We start from the raw sequence: 17,672 nt of genomic DNA, 5'->3' as shown, positions 1-17,672 counted from the left end.
CCCCCCCCCAAAAAAAAAAAAACAAAAACAATTGACAGCTTAAGAGCCAATATATTAGCATAACATTGTAAATATTTTCTAATTTACAACATGGCCATCAATAATGACAGCAAGCAAAACCATTCGATGTCCTGTAAAATGGAGCACCAAACCAGAAAACACAAAGATGCTTGGGAAATTAATTGTAGTTATAATATATATATGCAACAAAGTTTCTTTGGCTTTTTCATTGATGTAGGAGCATCAAAAGGTCTGATTTCAATTACAGTAGTAGCAACAATAATCCAGCAGGAAGGTTAGTTCAGCAGTACATTCAGTCAGCCAGCAGCCTAGCCTAATGAAACTTGTTATTTGCAGCAGCCAGCTGTTGATCACTTAAGGAGATTAACTGAGTGTCTGAGTCTTTGCCAATTCATACGGAAGCAGTTGGAAGGAGCTTGGAGGGCTGGAAGTCTTAGCTGTAACAGTCAAGTTAGAGGCAAGTTATTTTGGGCTTGTAACCAAACAGTAGGCTAAAGGTTGCTAGAGAAAAGTAAACATTGAGAACTTTTTGTAATGTGTTAGTCAGGATGTTAAGTGGTTATTTAGTCTAGTTCAACAGTAGATAAGATCAGATCAGGTTGATTTTTTGGCTGCACTCTGATACAGCCTGTATAAATAGGCATTTAACCTTCTGTTGTAATCCGTTAGTTTTGAAGCTAATGAAATATGTAGCCTTGAGTGCTATTTGAGAGAACTACGTGTTTTTTGCATAGGTGTTATCCACCTATAAGCTTCTCTAATCAACTTGCATCCTAATTAATCAACCAAGCCAAAATAGCCACCCTACTTATCATTCATTTACTGAAGTATGTTCAATAAACCATGAAAGAAACAAAACTTCAAGAATATTAAGAACAGTAGTTTTACTAGCATCAAGGCTACTATAAAGCTTCTCATTATATATACTTTTTTATTTACTAGAAAAAATAATTGTTTAAGTTTAAGAAAATTAAGGAATATTAAGGACTCATTTAAATTTTGAGGATATATTTTCCAGTGCAGGTGGACATACAGAAAGGTCAGGGACTGACCTAGGTGGGGGCCTGAGCCCCCCCGGGTCCAATTATTTATTTATTTATTTATATATATATATATATATAGTTATTATATATTTTATTTCTGTAGTTGAGCCCCCTTCCAAAACTTTAGGCCCCTCTTCTCCCCAATCAACCTAACTAGTCTAACCCAAATAGCAACTATTTTACCCAAAAAGTTAACAAAAACAATAAAAACATTCACAATGGTGATTATATTTTACCAAAAAAAAAACTATTTTACCACCAAAAAACCAATAAAACATGTGTTTTAGAGAAGCTAAAGCTAATTTTTTTGCAACTATAGTAAACTAGTATAAATACCAGTTGATTGTAGCAAGTTGTTAAAAAAAAATACAATATTTTATTAAGATTATATCTCTTCCTTCTATTAAAAAACTCAAATTCTCTCTCTTTCTTTATTATTTTAATGAGTTGTTTCTATTATTTTAAATGAAGTGATAAAAAAATAGAACTCCTAGCCAGCCTAGTATTAAAAAAAAAAAACATTATTTTGTTTTTGTTTGTCTTTTTTGGTAGATGATTGCATCTTAATATATTTAGAAATAATGATTTTGTGTATTTATAATTTTTTAATACTATATGGATACTTATTTGGATTTTTTTTCCTTTATACTTTGGCCCCCATTAGCTTAAAATCCTGAGTTTGTCCCCGGAATACGTTGACATACAGAGAACAGAATAAATCATGCACATGAGATCAATCAATCCAAATTGGGATATTGTCCCATAAAATGTCTGTGGACAATATCACAGAGATCGTATACACAAGGAGTATGCTTCTCTCTCACAGATCATATACAAAAACGGTATGCTTCTCTCATTTGTTACTTCCTATGACCACTCAAAATAAAGTGAAGTGCTAGTAATCATGTATTCTAAATTCATTTTCTTTTATGTTCGTGCAAATCTAATTCAACTATAACCTACAAATAACAATGATCTCAAACCTCTTTAAGTTTTCAATGTTTATCCAAAAGAATAGAAAATATATAAATATAGCCAATATTAATCTATCTAGTTTGGTTACCCATTTTGCAATAAAATTTCCCATTTTACTAAACTTCTTATCTTAGATAACCAACATCCATATCCTACCAATGATTAATCGATAAGGCAAAGTGCTGGAGTCTATGATCTAAAATCAAATTGTTATGTCCATAACAGAAGAGCACACATATAAGATCTAATCAAAACAGAAAATAACAGATCATGTAGGACAGTTTTCAACTTTGAAAAATTTGATTGACAAGAAAATTGAACTGAGCAAATGCAAATTTCATTATATATATATATATATATATATATAGGCATTGCGAGAGTAGCAAGAGTGCAGATTTTACTCACCAACATAATTGGACAAAAATGACGAGCACACAATTTGTTGCACTCTTCTTGTCTGCTAGTAGTTTCACAATTTTTCCTCCCCAACAAAGTCCAGTAGCTTCATCAATGCTACCAGGTTCACTGGGATTCCTCTTCATCACAAATAGAACTACCTTCTGTGCATAAATTCCCAATCCAATTTTCAATTAGATTAGGGTGCTCTATCCACTTTTTGGAAAAGGCACAACAACCAGTTTTTTGTTTGTAGCATGTCACAGAGAAGAGCTGTAAAATCTTACCATTCTACTCAAAAAAAAAAAAAAACTTTTTTAAATAAGTCTATTGACAGAAGACTAGAAGGTGGATGACATACCATTAACTTAAGAATAGCTCAAAAGTCACAAAGGAAGCAGTGAAAGTAGAGGAAAAATTATTCTTGTTTTCATAAAATAATAAATGATACCACATTTGTAAGATAAAGAAGCCAAGCAGTGCCTTACTGTTTGCTAGAACTCTGCATATCATCATGCTATTATGACTTATGAGACAAAGCCCACACTTCTTTACTGCAAAGCTTGGGCAAATGCTGGCAACTGAAAGCTTCAATGCAACTGCATTGATTCAACCAATCTGAAAGTGACGCACACCATATATATGATATATAGGACACCCACATCCATTCACCTAGATGGAACAGCATGACATCAGTTTCCTAGTGACAGACAAGTAAGACGATGAAAAGTTTCTAATTCCAAATTGTCAACAAGAAATACCTTAGGCTCTATATTTCTTAATACAGCAAACATGAAAATAAAACAAGGGTTCTTTAGATGGACAGAAATTTTTGGAACCACAATGCAAATGCTCTTAACTCTTAAGCCATATTAGTTACTGATATGGACAAAAATAATATTTTGAAAACAGAATCAGATTTTATAGACAAAAATTAAACCAAAAATTAAAACAATGCCACACTTGAATAGAAAAAAAGCGTAATTTTTAGAAGTTTAGAATAGCTCATATTCTATCCAAATTGTAAATGAGTAGACCCCAATCCTCCAGCAAAAACCAATCTCACTCTCCCTCCCTCCCTCCCATCATAATTCCCATCCACAAACAAAAAACAACATGTTCACTCCATCATCATGGCCCGCGCTTTAACACCCCAACCCCAACTCTTCCTCTCCCACCACCACCACAACCACCACCCTCCTCCTCTCCATCTCAACCCCATAATCACCCACTGCTCCCTCCTCCTCTCCACCACTTCACTCTCCCTCACCACCACCACTCCTCCACCACCCTCACTAGCCTCTCCTCCACTTGACACCACCATCACCGACCGTATCTTCATGGACTTCAGCCTCTGCCCCACCACTTTCCTCCCCAACACCAACCCAACTCACTCCCTTGACCCCTCCACTCCTCTCTGCACTGAATCCTTCCTCTTAGGCCGCCTCATTCTTGGCCTCTATGGCCACCTCATCCCTCTCACTGTCTCCAACTTCAAGTCTATGTGTTCCTCCACTTCCTCTTCCTCATACAAGAACACCCTCATTCATTAAATGGGGTGAGTTTTCTCTTTATGGCATTTACTACATTTTTGCAATTCCAGTATTGTTGTAAAATCAAATGGAAAGAAGTAAATTTGGGCCATTTTTCACCAGAGAGGTCACCTTTTCTCAGGCCAGCCATGTGATTTCTTTTTCCCACAACATAAGTGAACAAAAAATCAAAAAATTCAGATGGTTGAAATCAAAAAATGCAGATGGTTGAACTCAGATGAAAGCATATGCCAACGAATTTAAAAAAGAAACATATAGCTAACAAAAAAGATCCGTAAAAGGGAGAAAGATATCAGTGACTTACAAAAAATTCAGAGGAAAAAGATTATCAGCTTTACAGATTCATCAAAGCCAACACTTTCACTGAGATTTCTCTTCCTCTCAATCAGAGTTACATTGTCCTTGTGTGCTTAAATTCCCAATCCAAATTCCCAAACGTGGAATGAATCTTTCAATTAGATTAGAGGTACCTTCTCCACTGGTTCCATTCTCATCCCTATCATACTCATCATGGCTTTCACTCAATTTTGGTATCTTTTGCTGAATCTTCCAAATCATCCTCATAAGGAGTGATGCTACAGGTACTGTTGCTGCTGCACCCACGCATAGTTTGGTTCAGATCTTCAATGTCTTGCTCGTATACCCAACGGACCCCACATTTTGTAACCTCTAATCCAGGACCTGCGGTTTTAAATCCAATCTCAATTTGACCCAATCCATTAGCATCTACTTGACTCCAATTTTCTTTCAATTTTGGATCAAATGATGCATAGGGAACGTAACCCAGGTAAAGATGATATGATTCAATCTTACCAAATTGTTCCGAAAAATGAAACCTGTGGGATATCGATTTGCTTTCATATCCGTTGGCTTTCAAGTAGCACTGAAGCCTATGCGTAAATATATAACCTAAATCATTCTCATCACCTGAAGGAAGTTGGTGAAGTGGATGATGTTGGCGGAGCACAAAAACTGCGCACACAGCGACTCCCTTCAATTTATCTGAAGGCACTTGCAAATTCACTGAAGTCCCCACACTTTGATGCCTAAACCATTTCGGAATTTCACTTCCAGGAATTATAATATAATCCATGGGTTCATCTCCCTGAAACATACAAAATTACAAAATCATTATATTTAGAACCTCACAAGCAAGAGAGAGAGAGAGAGAGAGAGAGAGAGAGAGACCTTAAATTGAATGTGATGTCTTAGCGTTGTTAATAACATGTCACCGTAGTCTTCATTGTTAATCAATTTAACACAATTGAGAAGACAGAGTTTCGGATAAGGACCAACTTCAGGTCTTAATGGTAATATTTCCAGTGAGGTACAACCATCTGCATCAATAAGCCCATTATTTAATGAAAGCTCTGGCAAAGATCGAAGGTGTGTGCAACCACACAGACGAAGATACTTCATATTAGATAGTCGAGTGGTACTCTCAGGAAGGCAAACAAAATTATTTCCCCTAAGATCTAATTCTGTTAAAGAGGGCAAACAACCAAGACCATCAGGGATTGCCTGAAGATTGCAATAACTTAGATTCAATTCGGTCAAAGACCATAAATTAGAAAGAGAACGCCCTAACATGCCCGTGGGGTCTACTCTTCTTTTTCGCATTAAAGGAAAACTGATGAGTTTATTTGATGATATAGATGATAAGCCTTCACATCCACGAAGAGATAGTACTTTGAGATTTTTTAAGAGACCCAACGAAGAGGGTAATTCTGTTATAGCAGTTTCACTTACATCTAGCTCCTCAAGACCTTTGATATTCCCCAAATTCTCTGGTAGTTCATTAATTTTTGAGCAGCCAGACAAAGTGAGAATTTTTAGAGACATCAAATAACAACAAGCATTTGGAAGACTAGAAAGGTTTTTGCAGTCTCTTAGATCTAATTTAGTAAGGCCAGTTAAATGCTCTGCTGATAATGGTAGATGTTTTATAGCAGTCTCACTGAAACAAAGTTCTGATAAATGTGACATATTTCCAACAAATTCTGGAAACTTCTTTAGTCTTGAACAACCACCAAGATTGAAAATTTCAAGTACTTCTGAGTTGATCTTGTGAGGAAGGCTTTCGAGACATTTGCAACCATTCAAATCCAATTGAATAAGTTGTTTGTGATCTCCAAGAGATGCATGAATTTTAGATAGTCTTATACAACGTTGAAGAATCAACTGCTTAAGCTTTGGAGCTCCACTAAGGTCTGGCATCTCAATCAAGTTTTGGGAGTCACTTAGGTCAATGAGTCTTAACTCGTCTAAATTCTGTTATAAACCAAAAAAAATTATTAGCTAAACTCAAGTATTAATGAAAAGGAAGAAAATACACATTTGCTTGAGTGAAAATCTTACCATAATTCCTTTCCACAAGTTTTTGATGCAGCTAAAACGCATTATGAGTTCAACAAGTTTGTTTGGTTGAAAACTAGTTGGCATGGATTTAAAAGGATATCCGTGCCATTCTATAATGCGTAACTCGTCAGAAAGATAACTAAGACTTTTTGGAAGTTGCACATTACCTCTAATGAGGCCATGCTGAGGTTGCACAAAATTAATTTTAAGCAATCTCAATTTTTTCATCTTTGAAAAGACTTCATAATTTATGTGTTCCTCTTTTTGAATAAAAATGTTTAGCATTATGCCTTCAACTACCTCCGTTCCCTAATAATCAAGAACAATGAAATTAGAATAATTGATAAATACTTAGAAGAATTTGTAAACTTACAAGATTAAATTTGTCAACTTACAGTATTTTTCTGCAATACATGAAGAACATCCTTATAAATCCACAACCTACTTCGTTCCCCTGGCTCTTTAGGGGACTTACGACGAACAATTTCTTGACCTAGTTTTTGAAGCAAATCATGCATCCACAAAATTCCATTTTCTTCAATGGTTATGAGAGATTTATCCATGAGGACACGAATATTGCAGTTTGGGTGGTAACCGAAACTTTCTAGTATATCTCTTATGAAATCTTTTTTCTTTCCTTTGAAGAAACATGCCATATCTAAAAATAGTTCTTTCTCTGTATCCATTAGCCCATCAAAACTTATTTGAAGAATTTTCATAATATTTCCATCAGGTTCTATTTTTAGTTTATCTAGGGCACTTTTCCATTCATCCATTGTTTTATCGAACAATGAATTACCTAAAACATTAAGAGCTAAAGGAAGGCCGTCAGCACATCTCACAAAATCCTTAGACAATTTTGCATAATTTTCTTTAGGATGTGGATTCTTGAAAGCTCTCCTACTAAAAAGCTCCAAGGCTTCATCATCATTCAACCCCTTAGTTGTATATACATCATCCACTCCATGTCTTCTCAACAAATGCCTATCTCTACTTGTTACAATAATTCTACTCCCAAGACCAAACCAATCATGTTTCCCTGCTAATGCTTCTAGTTGTTCTTCTTCATCTACATCATCAAGAACTATAAGAACCTTTTTGTTGCATAGTCTATACCCTATAGCACTGATTCCTTCACTAACATTCCATATATTTATTTCACTTTCCATGAGGATCTTAGAAAGAAGTTGTTTCTGTAAAGAAACTAGATGTTGATTATTAGTTTCTTCTCTAATATTAGCAATAAAGCAAGTAGCTTCAAAATTGCCAGATATTCTTTTAAAAATTTCTTGTGCAATAGTTGTTTTACCCATTCCACCCATCCCGCAAATCCCTACAAAGCGAACACCACCAAGCCCTTCATCTAAGTATAAATTCAACATTTCATCCACGCGAGATTCTATTCCAACAAGGTCCTTGAAAACAATATTTTGGGATATAAGATTCAATTCACCAAGTATCTTTTTAAGGATTTCTTGGATAACTATTGATTCATGCCTGCAAAGAAGTTAGCAAAACAAAAAATTTCATGGTGGAATAATTGTATATAATATATGAAGGTGGGAGCTCAATCAATAATTCAAATAAGATTCTAATGGCACTTCAATTCTTTACCAAGTTTCCTTCTACCTACCCTATAATTTAATGTTATGTGCCTTTAGATTATAAATGCACTATAATTATGCTAAGTATCCTTCTTAGTATACTATAATTTTGCATCAACTATTTTTATATTCAAATTCATGCATTTAAATATGAATAGTTTGGCTTTCAAAAAAAAAAAAAAAAAAAGAATAGTTTGCATTCAAATTTATTATGAGTGTGTAAATCCGGTTACTTTTAAGGTAGCAACGATTAGGACCTTAACCTAATCCAGTGGAACCTAATATAAGAGTAAGTAAAAATAAGTGGTTTGATTTAATTAGCATACACGATTAATGATGGTTATTAATTTTATATATATATACACACACAAACATGCAAAGTAACTAGTTTTTTATTTTTATTTATTTTTTATTTTTATGAGAAGCAAAGTAACTAGTTAATCATCAGTTTTTCATCAAAAAAAGTTAATCATAAGTTAGAGTAACCTAAAAGCTAAGTCCTTAAAAAAATGTTAAGTCTTTAATTGAATTTCATGTTGGGTAATTGAGTAATTTCACTAGCGCACCTTATTAACCAATCAAATGAAGACACACCTGCTTCTCAAAAAAAAAAAAAAAAAAATGAAGACACACTTAACACCGAAATATCATGCATAGTTGACACATGTGCTCCTCTTAAGGGTAAAATCAGCCACGTGGCGGGCCATGCAGAGGCCTAAGAAGACCATTCTAATTTCTCGTCTCACAAAAGAACTAGATGGAAGAAACACACTCTCCATTCTCCAAGCTCTCTCCCTCCAAGTTCTCCTCAAATTAAGACTCAAACTAGAGTGATTCTAGTACATTTCTCTCAAAGTTTTTCACTCAATAATCCATGTACTGATGTAAGCTTAATATAATACTTAGAATTAGCTTGATGCGTGGGAAATCTCTTTTAGATACTATTTTTCAATTGGATATTGTTGGGAATTCAAGTAGTTATGTGAAGCTACATGTTGGTAGAAAGTTTTGAGGACCCAGCTTTACATGTGTATAAGATTGAAGGAAACAAGAGTTTAAATGATGGGTTTTTGCTAAACGCAACTTTTATGTTGTTCTAACTAATTAGTTGGATTAGGGTTCTTACTAATTAATCGTTGCATGTGATTAAACAATTAAGAAAAATTATAGTTAGTAATTAATGCGGTGTTGATCACTGAATTTTAATTCTATGCCATGCTGATTAAAATGCTTAATTGGCTGCCTATTAATATATTTTAACGTGTCTAGTACAAGTATAAAAATTCCCACATGAAAATATGTCCATTTGTACTTATTTTATGTGTAGATGTGTTAAATCTGTCACTGTGACAGATTCAAACATAACATGAAAAAGTTGGATTAAACCATATTTGGTGAATTTCGATTCTAGGGGTAGTTCCTATAAAAGCTAATATACATATGTTTGTAATGGAATTGTCTCACAGCAATTGGATGAGTATAAAAATGATAGTGCAATTTCTAAGTTGACTGCAACTCTGTTAGGGTAGATTTAGATTTGAGTATGCTGGTTTGTATGATTTTTGGTAAATCATAGTTATATTGTTAGGTTAGATTTGAGTATGCTGGTTTGTATGATTTTTGGTAAATCATAGTTATATTCCTTTGCTCTGAAAATGTTATGAGATGTAATGGACATCTATAGGAGTTGCACTGTAAATTTTCATGAAAATTAGATGTGATTTGATAACCTATTGAAATCTTAAGTGAAGTATATGTAACTGGAATAGGCAGTTAAAAGGAAGTGTACACCTAACTTTGGGATTTTATTCCTAAAGGCTAAGCTATGGTTTTGGGTAATTATAGGGACTCCTACGAACCTAGTTAGGGTAAAGAATGAAATCTATGGGAGTTGATAGCTAAGTTATGAAATGAATAATGGTACTAAGTAACGGAATTTCCATCCTTTGATCTAGGGACAGGCCAAGACCAGTAGGTGACTCCACTGCAAAGCTTTGAGACTTCAAGGTACTGCTCCAAGGTAAGGGAATGTGCTATGATCATTTAATAGCCCATGTTTTGTAATTGTATTTGCTAATGAGAAATTAATCAAAAATTTCTGTACTGCTTTCTCTGTACCCACTCCATGTACCAGAAATCAAATCTGCCGTGTGTCTATTAATTCCTAAATTTAAGTGTTTTTTATTTTATTTTATTTTATTTTATTTTTTCACTTTTCTAAAATAAAAGATTCAAAAATAAAAACCCTCTCATCCCCACAAGGGCCACCACCACTAAGCTCCTCCACCGCCACCGGCAAGAGACCACAACAACCCTAACCTCATAGTCACTGCCACAACCCCAATCAAAAGGCTAAATTTATTGCAAAATTCGAAACCCAAGAAGTACAGCAAATCAAAAGGCTAAATTTAGGATTCTGTACTTCTTGGGTTTCGAATTTTGCACTAAATTTAGCCTTTTGATTGTTGTATTTTTAATTAAAAAAACACGTTATAAACACCTTTAAATTCAACAAAGTAAAACCCGTCTTCCCCTGCCCCATTCCCTTAACTTTTAAGCAAAACATGCACCATTACCCCCAGAAACCCCAAAGCCAAAACCGACCCAAATTTGCTACCAATCAATCCCACTTTATGATTCAATATTGTCTATGGCATTGAAGTTTTGTTGGTTGGAAATTTGAATGAAAATCATATTTTAATTTGTTGAATGGACCCATTCGGCCTTTTTCATGGACATTCCACAGTGCCTGTGAGATTGGGGCGGTGGTCTCTAGTTATTGACGGCGGAGGAAGTTGTGGTGGTGGGGGATAACAAGGTTTTTATTTCCTTAATCTTTTATTTTGGTGAAACAAAAACTTAAATTTAGGAATTAATAGACAGGTGGCAGATTTTGATTTGTGGTACATGGAGTGGTATAGGAAATTTTGATTCATGAGGAATATTCATGTTTTAGTAAAGTTATTCAAAGGTTGTATGTTAATACACGAGAGTAGAAACAAATGTGTTTAATAACAAAGCTGTTCGTGTTTATGCTTATGTTTGAATGAATTATACCTATTTTATTAAAAACTATACAAACTGTTTTATAGTGAGTTTTGAAAGGTAAATCATGTGCATATGAAAGATGTTCTAAAACCTCTTTTGAAAGGAAAGAATTTTCAAGAAATGAGAGTTATGGAAAGATGTATCCAGTCATTGTATTATTGTACTTGGCATAGGTCAGGGAGAACTTCATATAGATGAAAATGTACCCAGATGTTTGTACTTGGATAGCATTGATACCTGCGGCGCGTTTTGTGAGTTGCATTTTCTTCCTCTTTTTTTTTTTTTTTTTTATACTTGGATAGCATTGATACCTGCGGCGCGTTTTGTGAGTTGCATTTTCTTCCTCTTTTTTTTTTTTTTTTTTTGCCCGGATTTGACGACAAGAGACAATTTTTACTGTGCATAAACAGTGTTGCACTGTTCACATATTAAAAAGTATTAAAAATGGGTTCATTGTATTATTTATATATTTAAAAATTATTTTGTTATAGTATTTTCAACAACAATCAGTTTTCATTAACTTTCAGCAACAATAAGTTGTATTTAAACACACTATAGAGTCATATGACAATTGTACTCGGATGTTTGTACCTGGGGAGTACTTAGCACAGAGTCAAATGGCTAGCCTTCAGGGTCAGGTAATACCATTGCTGGGAAAAAATATTTTTTTTTTCCAATTTTCGGCAAATCCATTACACTTTTTTTTTTTTTTTTTTTTAAAAAATGATAAGTGCACACAATTTTTACAACAAATTTTAAGTATCAGGTTGTTATTTATTGTTATTGTTAGATTAAAATAGTAATCTCAATGTTAAATTTAAATTTAAACTAATAATAACTAGTTACCTGTGATTTATTGTGAAAATATTGTAAAAATATTGTGTACGTAGCACATTATATTTTTCTTTAAATATTTTCCAGATTTTGGCATTCACTTTTTTTTTTCCCCCTACCATTTTCGGCAATTCCATTGTCACAATTACTTTCTTTTTTTTGGGCACTCACTCATTGCACTTCTCACACTCACACATCCGGTCAGGTGAGTAAAATTGGGCAGACGAATTACGGCAACACTGTTGCCAAAATTCAAGTTTTTCTCTCTCCTCCCTTTTTCTCATTCTCTCTCTTACTTTTTCTTGAATTTCGGCAATACTGTTGCCGAAATTCAATCTCTCTCTTCATTTCCCTAAATAATTTGTAACAGTATACCTATAATGCAAATATGTTTTAAATTTAGCAATATTTAGTCAAAAGACTCTAATCATTGTGACTTCGTTGGATTTAACTTAAAAAAAGTAAAAGATTATGAGTATTTTTTTATTTTTCAAACATAGAGGAAAGAATTGGTTGTTTTCAAATACAAGAGGGTTCAAAGATAAGAGGGGAACTGTGAACTATCCCAAATGTAGATAAGGGAAAAAGTAATTCCAGTAATTAATTTATAATGTAAACAGATCCAAATGAGGAAAAATAAATAAGAGAAAGAAAGATATATGTATTATAACTGTTAGGTCTTTAGTTGTTGGCTAATTTCATGACAAATATTTTTGTATTTTTTTAATCTTAATTTTCATGTGTTCATGTATTTCGTGGGTTTTCATTTGTATTGGGTTGGTAAGGTGAAGTTGTTAAAGTGCTAAAATGAAAGTAAGTTGCTGAGGTATTTCGCTCTTACAAACTTCATCGCAAGAAGTGAACTTAGGGACAAATTAAAAGTTGAATTTGAAAAAGAATTAACTAGCGTGTTTGTCCCTCTCTCGTACAACACTTCGAAAGAGCAAACTTTAAAGAATCTGAGACAATATATTCTATAATTTTTTTCTTTGCAATTTCAGCCTCTTAGCCTACCTATATATATATATATATATGATCCCATTTCCCCTGATTTTATGACTTGAATTTCTATTTGAAGAGCTAGAGAGGACCCATAAACCCCAGAGCTTAAACCTTCATCATTCTCTCTACCTTCAGTTGGCTAATCACTTAAAACTATTGGGTTTTAAATTGAACAATAATTAGCTTAAAACTGACATTAGCTATAAAACTTGGGTCTAAAATATAAATCACTGATTTCTCAATACCAAATATATGTAGATGATCGCTCTCAAGGAAAAGAGGAAGTTGGTCACTATTGATAATACCAAAAAAAAAAAAAAAACGGTTGGTAAAAATAACATGGCCATGAACGTATGAGAAATCTACCACGAAAAGAAGTCTATATAGGATTAGAACCTACTTATAACAAACTTTGGAAGTAACTGCTACTTAAGTAGATTTCTAAACACATTTGTCCTGTTATCTTGCTACGCTTTTGAGATAAATAAGTATTAGACATATTCAACTAAAAGGAGGCAAGCATTTGAATTGAGGCTTAATTGCTAAGTTTGTGTCTTTATTTGTATATATTGAGTAAATACCAAATATACATATACTACCATGCTTCAAACTTGTCATGATAATCCATGGGAAAGTCAGCAAAGTTTTAGTGTAGAAAATTACGATTTTGATATTAATATGAACAAAATTACTCTTAAAAAGACAAATGTTACCTATCATGCACATGCCATCCAGATAAATGACCCACATCTTTCAAAGCAGCTTTCCATGCTTGCATATCTTCTGTGTTAACTTTGGTATCTTCCTCATGTTTAGCAAAGGCTTTAGCAAGAGTGCCTCTAACTGTCAATTTGGTCTTCTCCATGCATTCAACAATTTTTGCTAGTTCAATCAAGCACCACTTTGAAAAAGCATAGTTTGTTGAGAGAACGATGATAGCATACTTGGACTCTTCTATTGCTTTCAAGAGCTCTACAGAAATATACTTTCCTCGCTCAAGTTTTTCATCATCCCGGAAAGTGATAATACCCTTTTGTTTCAAAGCAGTATAAAGATGATCTGTGAAATTCATGCGGGTGTCAACACCGCAAAAACTGAGGAACACATCGTATTTCCATCGAGGGCAAGAAGAAAAAGAAGATGACGAAGAAGTTGAAGAGGGGGAGGAGGAAGTTGCTTGAGTGGCCATGGAAGCAATTGGTAACTTACTAGCTTGTTAAGCGATATGTAGCAGAAAGTGTTGCAGAATTAGAGAATGGGAGCAACAGTAAGAGACTTTAAGTTTCTCTACCAAGGCTTTGGTTGGTGATATATGCAATCGTTTCCCTGCTTTGCACGTCCTGAAAAAGTAGTCAAAACGAGTGAACTTCCAGGTGACTATCTATGAAATTTCCCACTTGCTTTTGTTTTGTCTATCAAGTTGGCCATTTTCACACCATAAAGTCTGGCTTTTTCGTTTTGTTCTGACCGTGCCGGACAAGTGAAGTTAGTGACAATTTACATTTGTCATTGTTTTTTGGACTTTCAAACCCAACTAAATTTGCTGTTTTTTTCACCTGGGCTCCACGACCTTTTGTTTCTTCTTTATTTTAATTTTACTATCAAACCAGCAACTTTTGAAGCTATTTTCACGTGGGTCCATTTGTGCAGACTTCCATGTGCTTGCACAGAAAAATACCTGTAAGCTATCCAAAATAAAAGAAAAAGAAAACACTTAAACATATGGAGGAACAGAAGGGCCACTTTCAAAATTGCACTCACTCAAAATATCACAATTTATCAAAATGGTCTACCGTGAGTCATGAAAAAAAGGGCGATAAGTTGACGTAAAAAATGGTGATCAATTAAGTTTCTTCCTTATCAACCACTTAAATATATTGTAAAATTAAGTATAAAATTGAATTTTTACTTATATTTATTTGAATGGATTACTTGTCAATACCAGTCACTCTCTAGGCTATTTTTGCTAAATTATACTCTTTAAAAAAAATAATAATAAAGGACAAAGTTTATTTGTAGCTAATGGCTACAACTCTTATTGAAAAAATTAGCATATTTATATATTTTGAAAGTCTATCTGTTGGAGTGTTTGTTCTTTATGTTCTTAACATGTATATTAAATTTTCCGTTAATCAGATATTATTTACTATTTAATCTATAAATTTATTTTTAATGCATAATTTTACATTACAAAAACTTAAAATTTAAATATTTTATTGATGATATAGCTATTGATTTTTAATCTTTTGAAAATTTTGCAAATATGAAAGATAAGAAAATGTTATCCAACAGCACATTAATCAAAATTTACATCTAATAAAAAAATAATTAGTAAAGTTAGTGCCGTTGGCAAACTTTGTCCTAAAATAAAAGGAAATTGTTAGCAAGATAAAACTATAAAGATAAAATGATATATGCACTTCTCTATTATTCAAGTGGCCATCCACTCTATAGCTACAATTTCTTCAATACAATAATACAGTAATGCTATTATGCCAATAAGTGAGGTGATCTTAGAGTGCTAATGCTATATCTAAGGTGTATTTGGCATTTTAAGGGGCAAAACGTGCTGCATCAGAAAATGGTAAAGGCAGGTATTGCAAATATTTTTGCAATACTGCTACAGTACAATTCCAAAAGTGGAATTGTACTGTAGCAAGTATTGTAAAAATAATAATAATAATTTACAAAAACATATAACTGACTTTCTCTCTCCTTTCTCTCATTTTCTCTGTTTTCTTCTCTCTATTCCGTCTCTCTTTCTCATCTGTTCTCTCCTCTCTTCACTGTGGTGGTTGTGGTTTTTTTTTTTTTTGCTGTGACCGGTTCTTAAAGGAAGAGGTGGGTATGGCTGAAGTGGGTTGTGGGTCGTGGTTGGGTCCGGTGTTTGGGTCGTTGGTTGTGGTTGGGTCCGGTGTTTGGGTGTGGCTAAAGTGGTTGAAGTGGGTTGTTCGTCGTCAGAGATTGCCAGTGTTTGGGTCCGACGAGGTCATGGCGAGATCGGCGTGGGTCACAGTGATGGGTTTGGTGGAGATCGGCGTGGGTCACGACGTGGTTGGCTGGTTCTTCTGAGTTTCCGATGGGTTTTTTTTTTTTGTAATATGGGTTTTGTTCCGATGGGTTTTTCTAGGTTGACATCGGCGTTTTCTGGGTATTTTTGACGGCTGGGTTTTTCTGGGTTGATCATTGGCTCCAACTGGTTTGATGGATTGTGTGTGTGTGTGTGTGTGTGTGTGTGGCTCTGTTTAAGGTTTGATGGTTTGTGTTTGTTTGTGGCTGTGTGTGTGTGTGTGGCTGTGTGTGTGTGTGGTGATTGGTTTGGATAGGTTGATCGGTGTATATGGGTCTCTGTTTGTGTTGCTTTGTATGTTGAACCGGGGCTAAAGGTTGAGGGAGAAAGAGAGAGAAAAAGAAAAGGAATGTTGAAAAGCCCAGGAAAACAAAGTTACGGTTAGAAAAATAATAATAAAGAAAGATTAAAAAATAATATTTTAATAAAAATAGAGTTTTGGGATGTGGAGGTATTGTAAAATTGGATGGTATAATAGAATAGTGAGTTTTTAGAATTGTAAAATAGAATAGCATTAGCATTTTCCAATGCTAATGCTCTTAACCCACAGTCAAATTCAAACCGTATTTATGTGTCATGAATTTTAACACTTTCACACAAGTCTACCTAATTTATTTGAAAAGCTTAAAATCCAGCTAACAGTTAACACATAAAAGGTGTAAAAATGGAGGAATTATTATTTACACAGGGAGGACGGTTGACGTGATCCTTCTTAACTAATGAGATGATGTCATCTATGCAAATGTATGTATGAGCTTTCTAATCAGCATAAAGAATAAAAAAAAATTACCAAATGATGTCATATTTGCATAAATAACAATATTTTATTGATTGGAAGGTTAGGAAAGACTACGTCTGCAGTTCTCATAAAGGACCTAATAATTTCTCGTAAAATGGGTGTAACATCCCTAACACTACTCGCCTAGGACCAAGCTATTCTTTTTTAGTCATAAATGCAATATAATATTTTCTTTTAGAGACAATTTTTTTTTTTTTTTTTGCTGAATTCTTTTAGAGACAATTGGTTGTTGCAAATTCATACTTTGATACTTCAAAAATAAAACAAAAACTGTCAGTAAAATCCAATAAACAGTTGACACATAAATAATATGTAGAATTGAGTGTGTCCCTAGCGTTACTCGCCTAGGCCGACCAATTCTTTTTAGTCATAAATGCAATATAATATTTTCTTTCAAGGGAAATGCTAATGGGGAAATTATTGTGTATTCCCAGAGTACCATAAATGCGTGCTTCCTCCTCTCACATGAATGGTAGATCCCACTAATTAAGTTCATGGTGGGACCGACTATTTATGTGAGAGGGGAGAGTAAGCATTTATGGTATTCAGGGAGTACCTAATAATTTTTCATGCTAATGAGTGCCCTTAGGGCACTCATTAATAATCAATTTAAAGAAAGTTTTTATGGGAAATGAAAAAAAAAATTAATATTTTGACAGTTTTTTTTCAATTTTCATAAAAATTGTATTAAAACTTTCTTAAAATAAATTATTAACGAGTGCCCTTAAGGCATTCATTAGCATAACCCTTCTTTCAAAGATAGCTGGTTGTTGCACTTTCATGCTTTGATACTTAAAAAAAATTGTCAATAAAATCCAATTAATAATTGACACATAAACAAGGTGTAGAAATGAGTCTCTAACATTACTCTCTTAACAGTAATTATTGTGTAAGCATTACTCCCTCCCACCGTGAGGCCCATCTCTCATGTGAGAGGAGCTAACTACCCAATAAATTTTCATAACATCA

At 33.9% G+C, this 17,672-nt stretch overlaps 2 protein-coding genes across 2 annotated transcripts; one reads left to right on the top strand and one right to left on the bottom strand.

Annotated features, from left to right (window-relative positions):
- Positions 1–31: 31 nt before the first annotated feature.
- On the bottom strand, positions 32–14,023 carry LOC112030789 (TMV resistance protein N). Its single transcript, XM_065781922.1, has 8 exons — positions 13,548–14,023; positions 6,742–7,843; positions 6,347–6,655; positions 5,177–6,259; positions 4,293–5,093; positions 2,924–3,107; positions 2,445–2,726; positions 32–458 (listed from the first exon to the last, which is right to left on the bottom strand). The coding sequence occupies exons 1-5, from the start codon at positions 14,021–14,023 to the stop codon at positions 4,506–4,508; spliced, it is 3,558 nt and encodes a 1,185-aa protein (XP_065637994.1). The 3' UTR covers positions 32–458; positions 2,445–2,726; positions 2,924–3,107; positions 4,293–4,505.
- Positions 3,569–3,988, top strand: LOC136071073 (peptidyl-prolyl cis-trans isomerase CYP28, chloroplastic-like). The gene has a single exon (XM_065781923.1). It carries the CDS (start codon positions 3,569–3,571, stop codon positions 3,986–3,988), a length of 420 nt encoding a protein of 139 aa, XP_065637995.1.
- Positions 14,024–17,672: the final 3,649 nt, after the last annotated feature.

The sequence above is a fragment of the Quercus suber genome, unplaced genomic scaffold (assembly GCF_002906115.3).
Source record: "Quercus suber isolate HL8 unplaced genomic scaffold, Cork oak 2.0 scaffold_283, whole genome shotgun sequence".
Classification (NCBI taxonomy): Eukaryota; Viridiplantae; Streptophyta; class Magnoliopsida; order Fagales; family Fagaceae; genus Quercus; species Quercus suber.
This window is presented reverse-complemented; position numbering and strand designations above follow the sequence as displayed.

Excerpts from the sequence above, each read along its gene's own strand:
- LOC136071073 (XM_065781923.1), top strand. The coding sequence starts at position 3,569 with ATGGCCCGCGCTTTAACACCCCAACCCCAACTCTTCCTCTCCCACCAC.
- LOC112030789 (XM_065781922.1), bottom strand. The coding sequence starts at position 14,023 with ATGGCCACTCAAGCAACTTCCTCCTCCCCCTCTTCAACTTCTTCGTCA. Across the intron at positions 7,844-13,547 it reads GGATGGCATGTGCATGATAG|GCATGAATCAATAGTTATCC; the intron begins GTAACATTTGTC and ends ACTTCTTTGCAG. Across the intron at positions 5,094-5,176 it reads GACATCACATTCAATTTAAG|GGAGATGAACCCATGGATTA; the intron begins GTCTCTCTCTCT and ends TGTATGTTTCAG.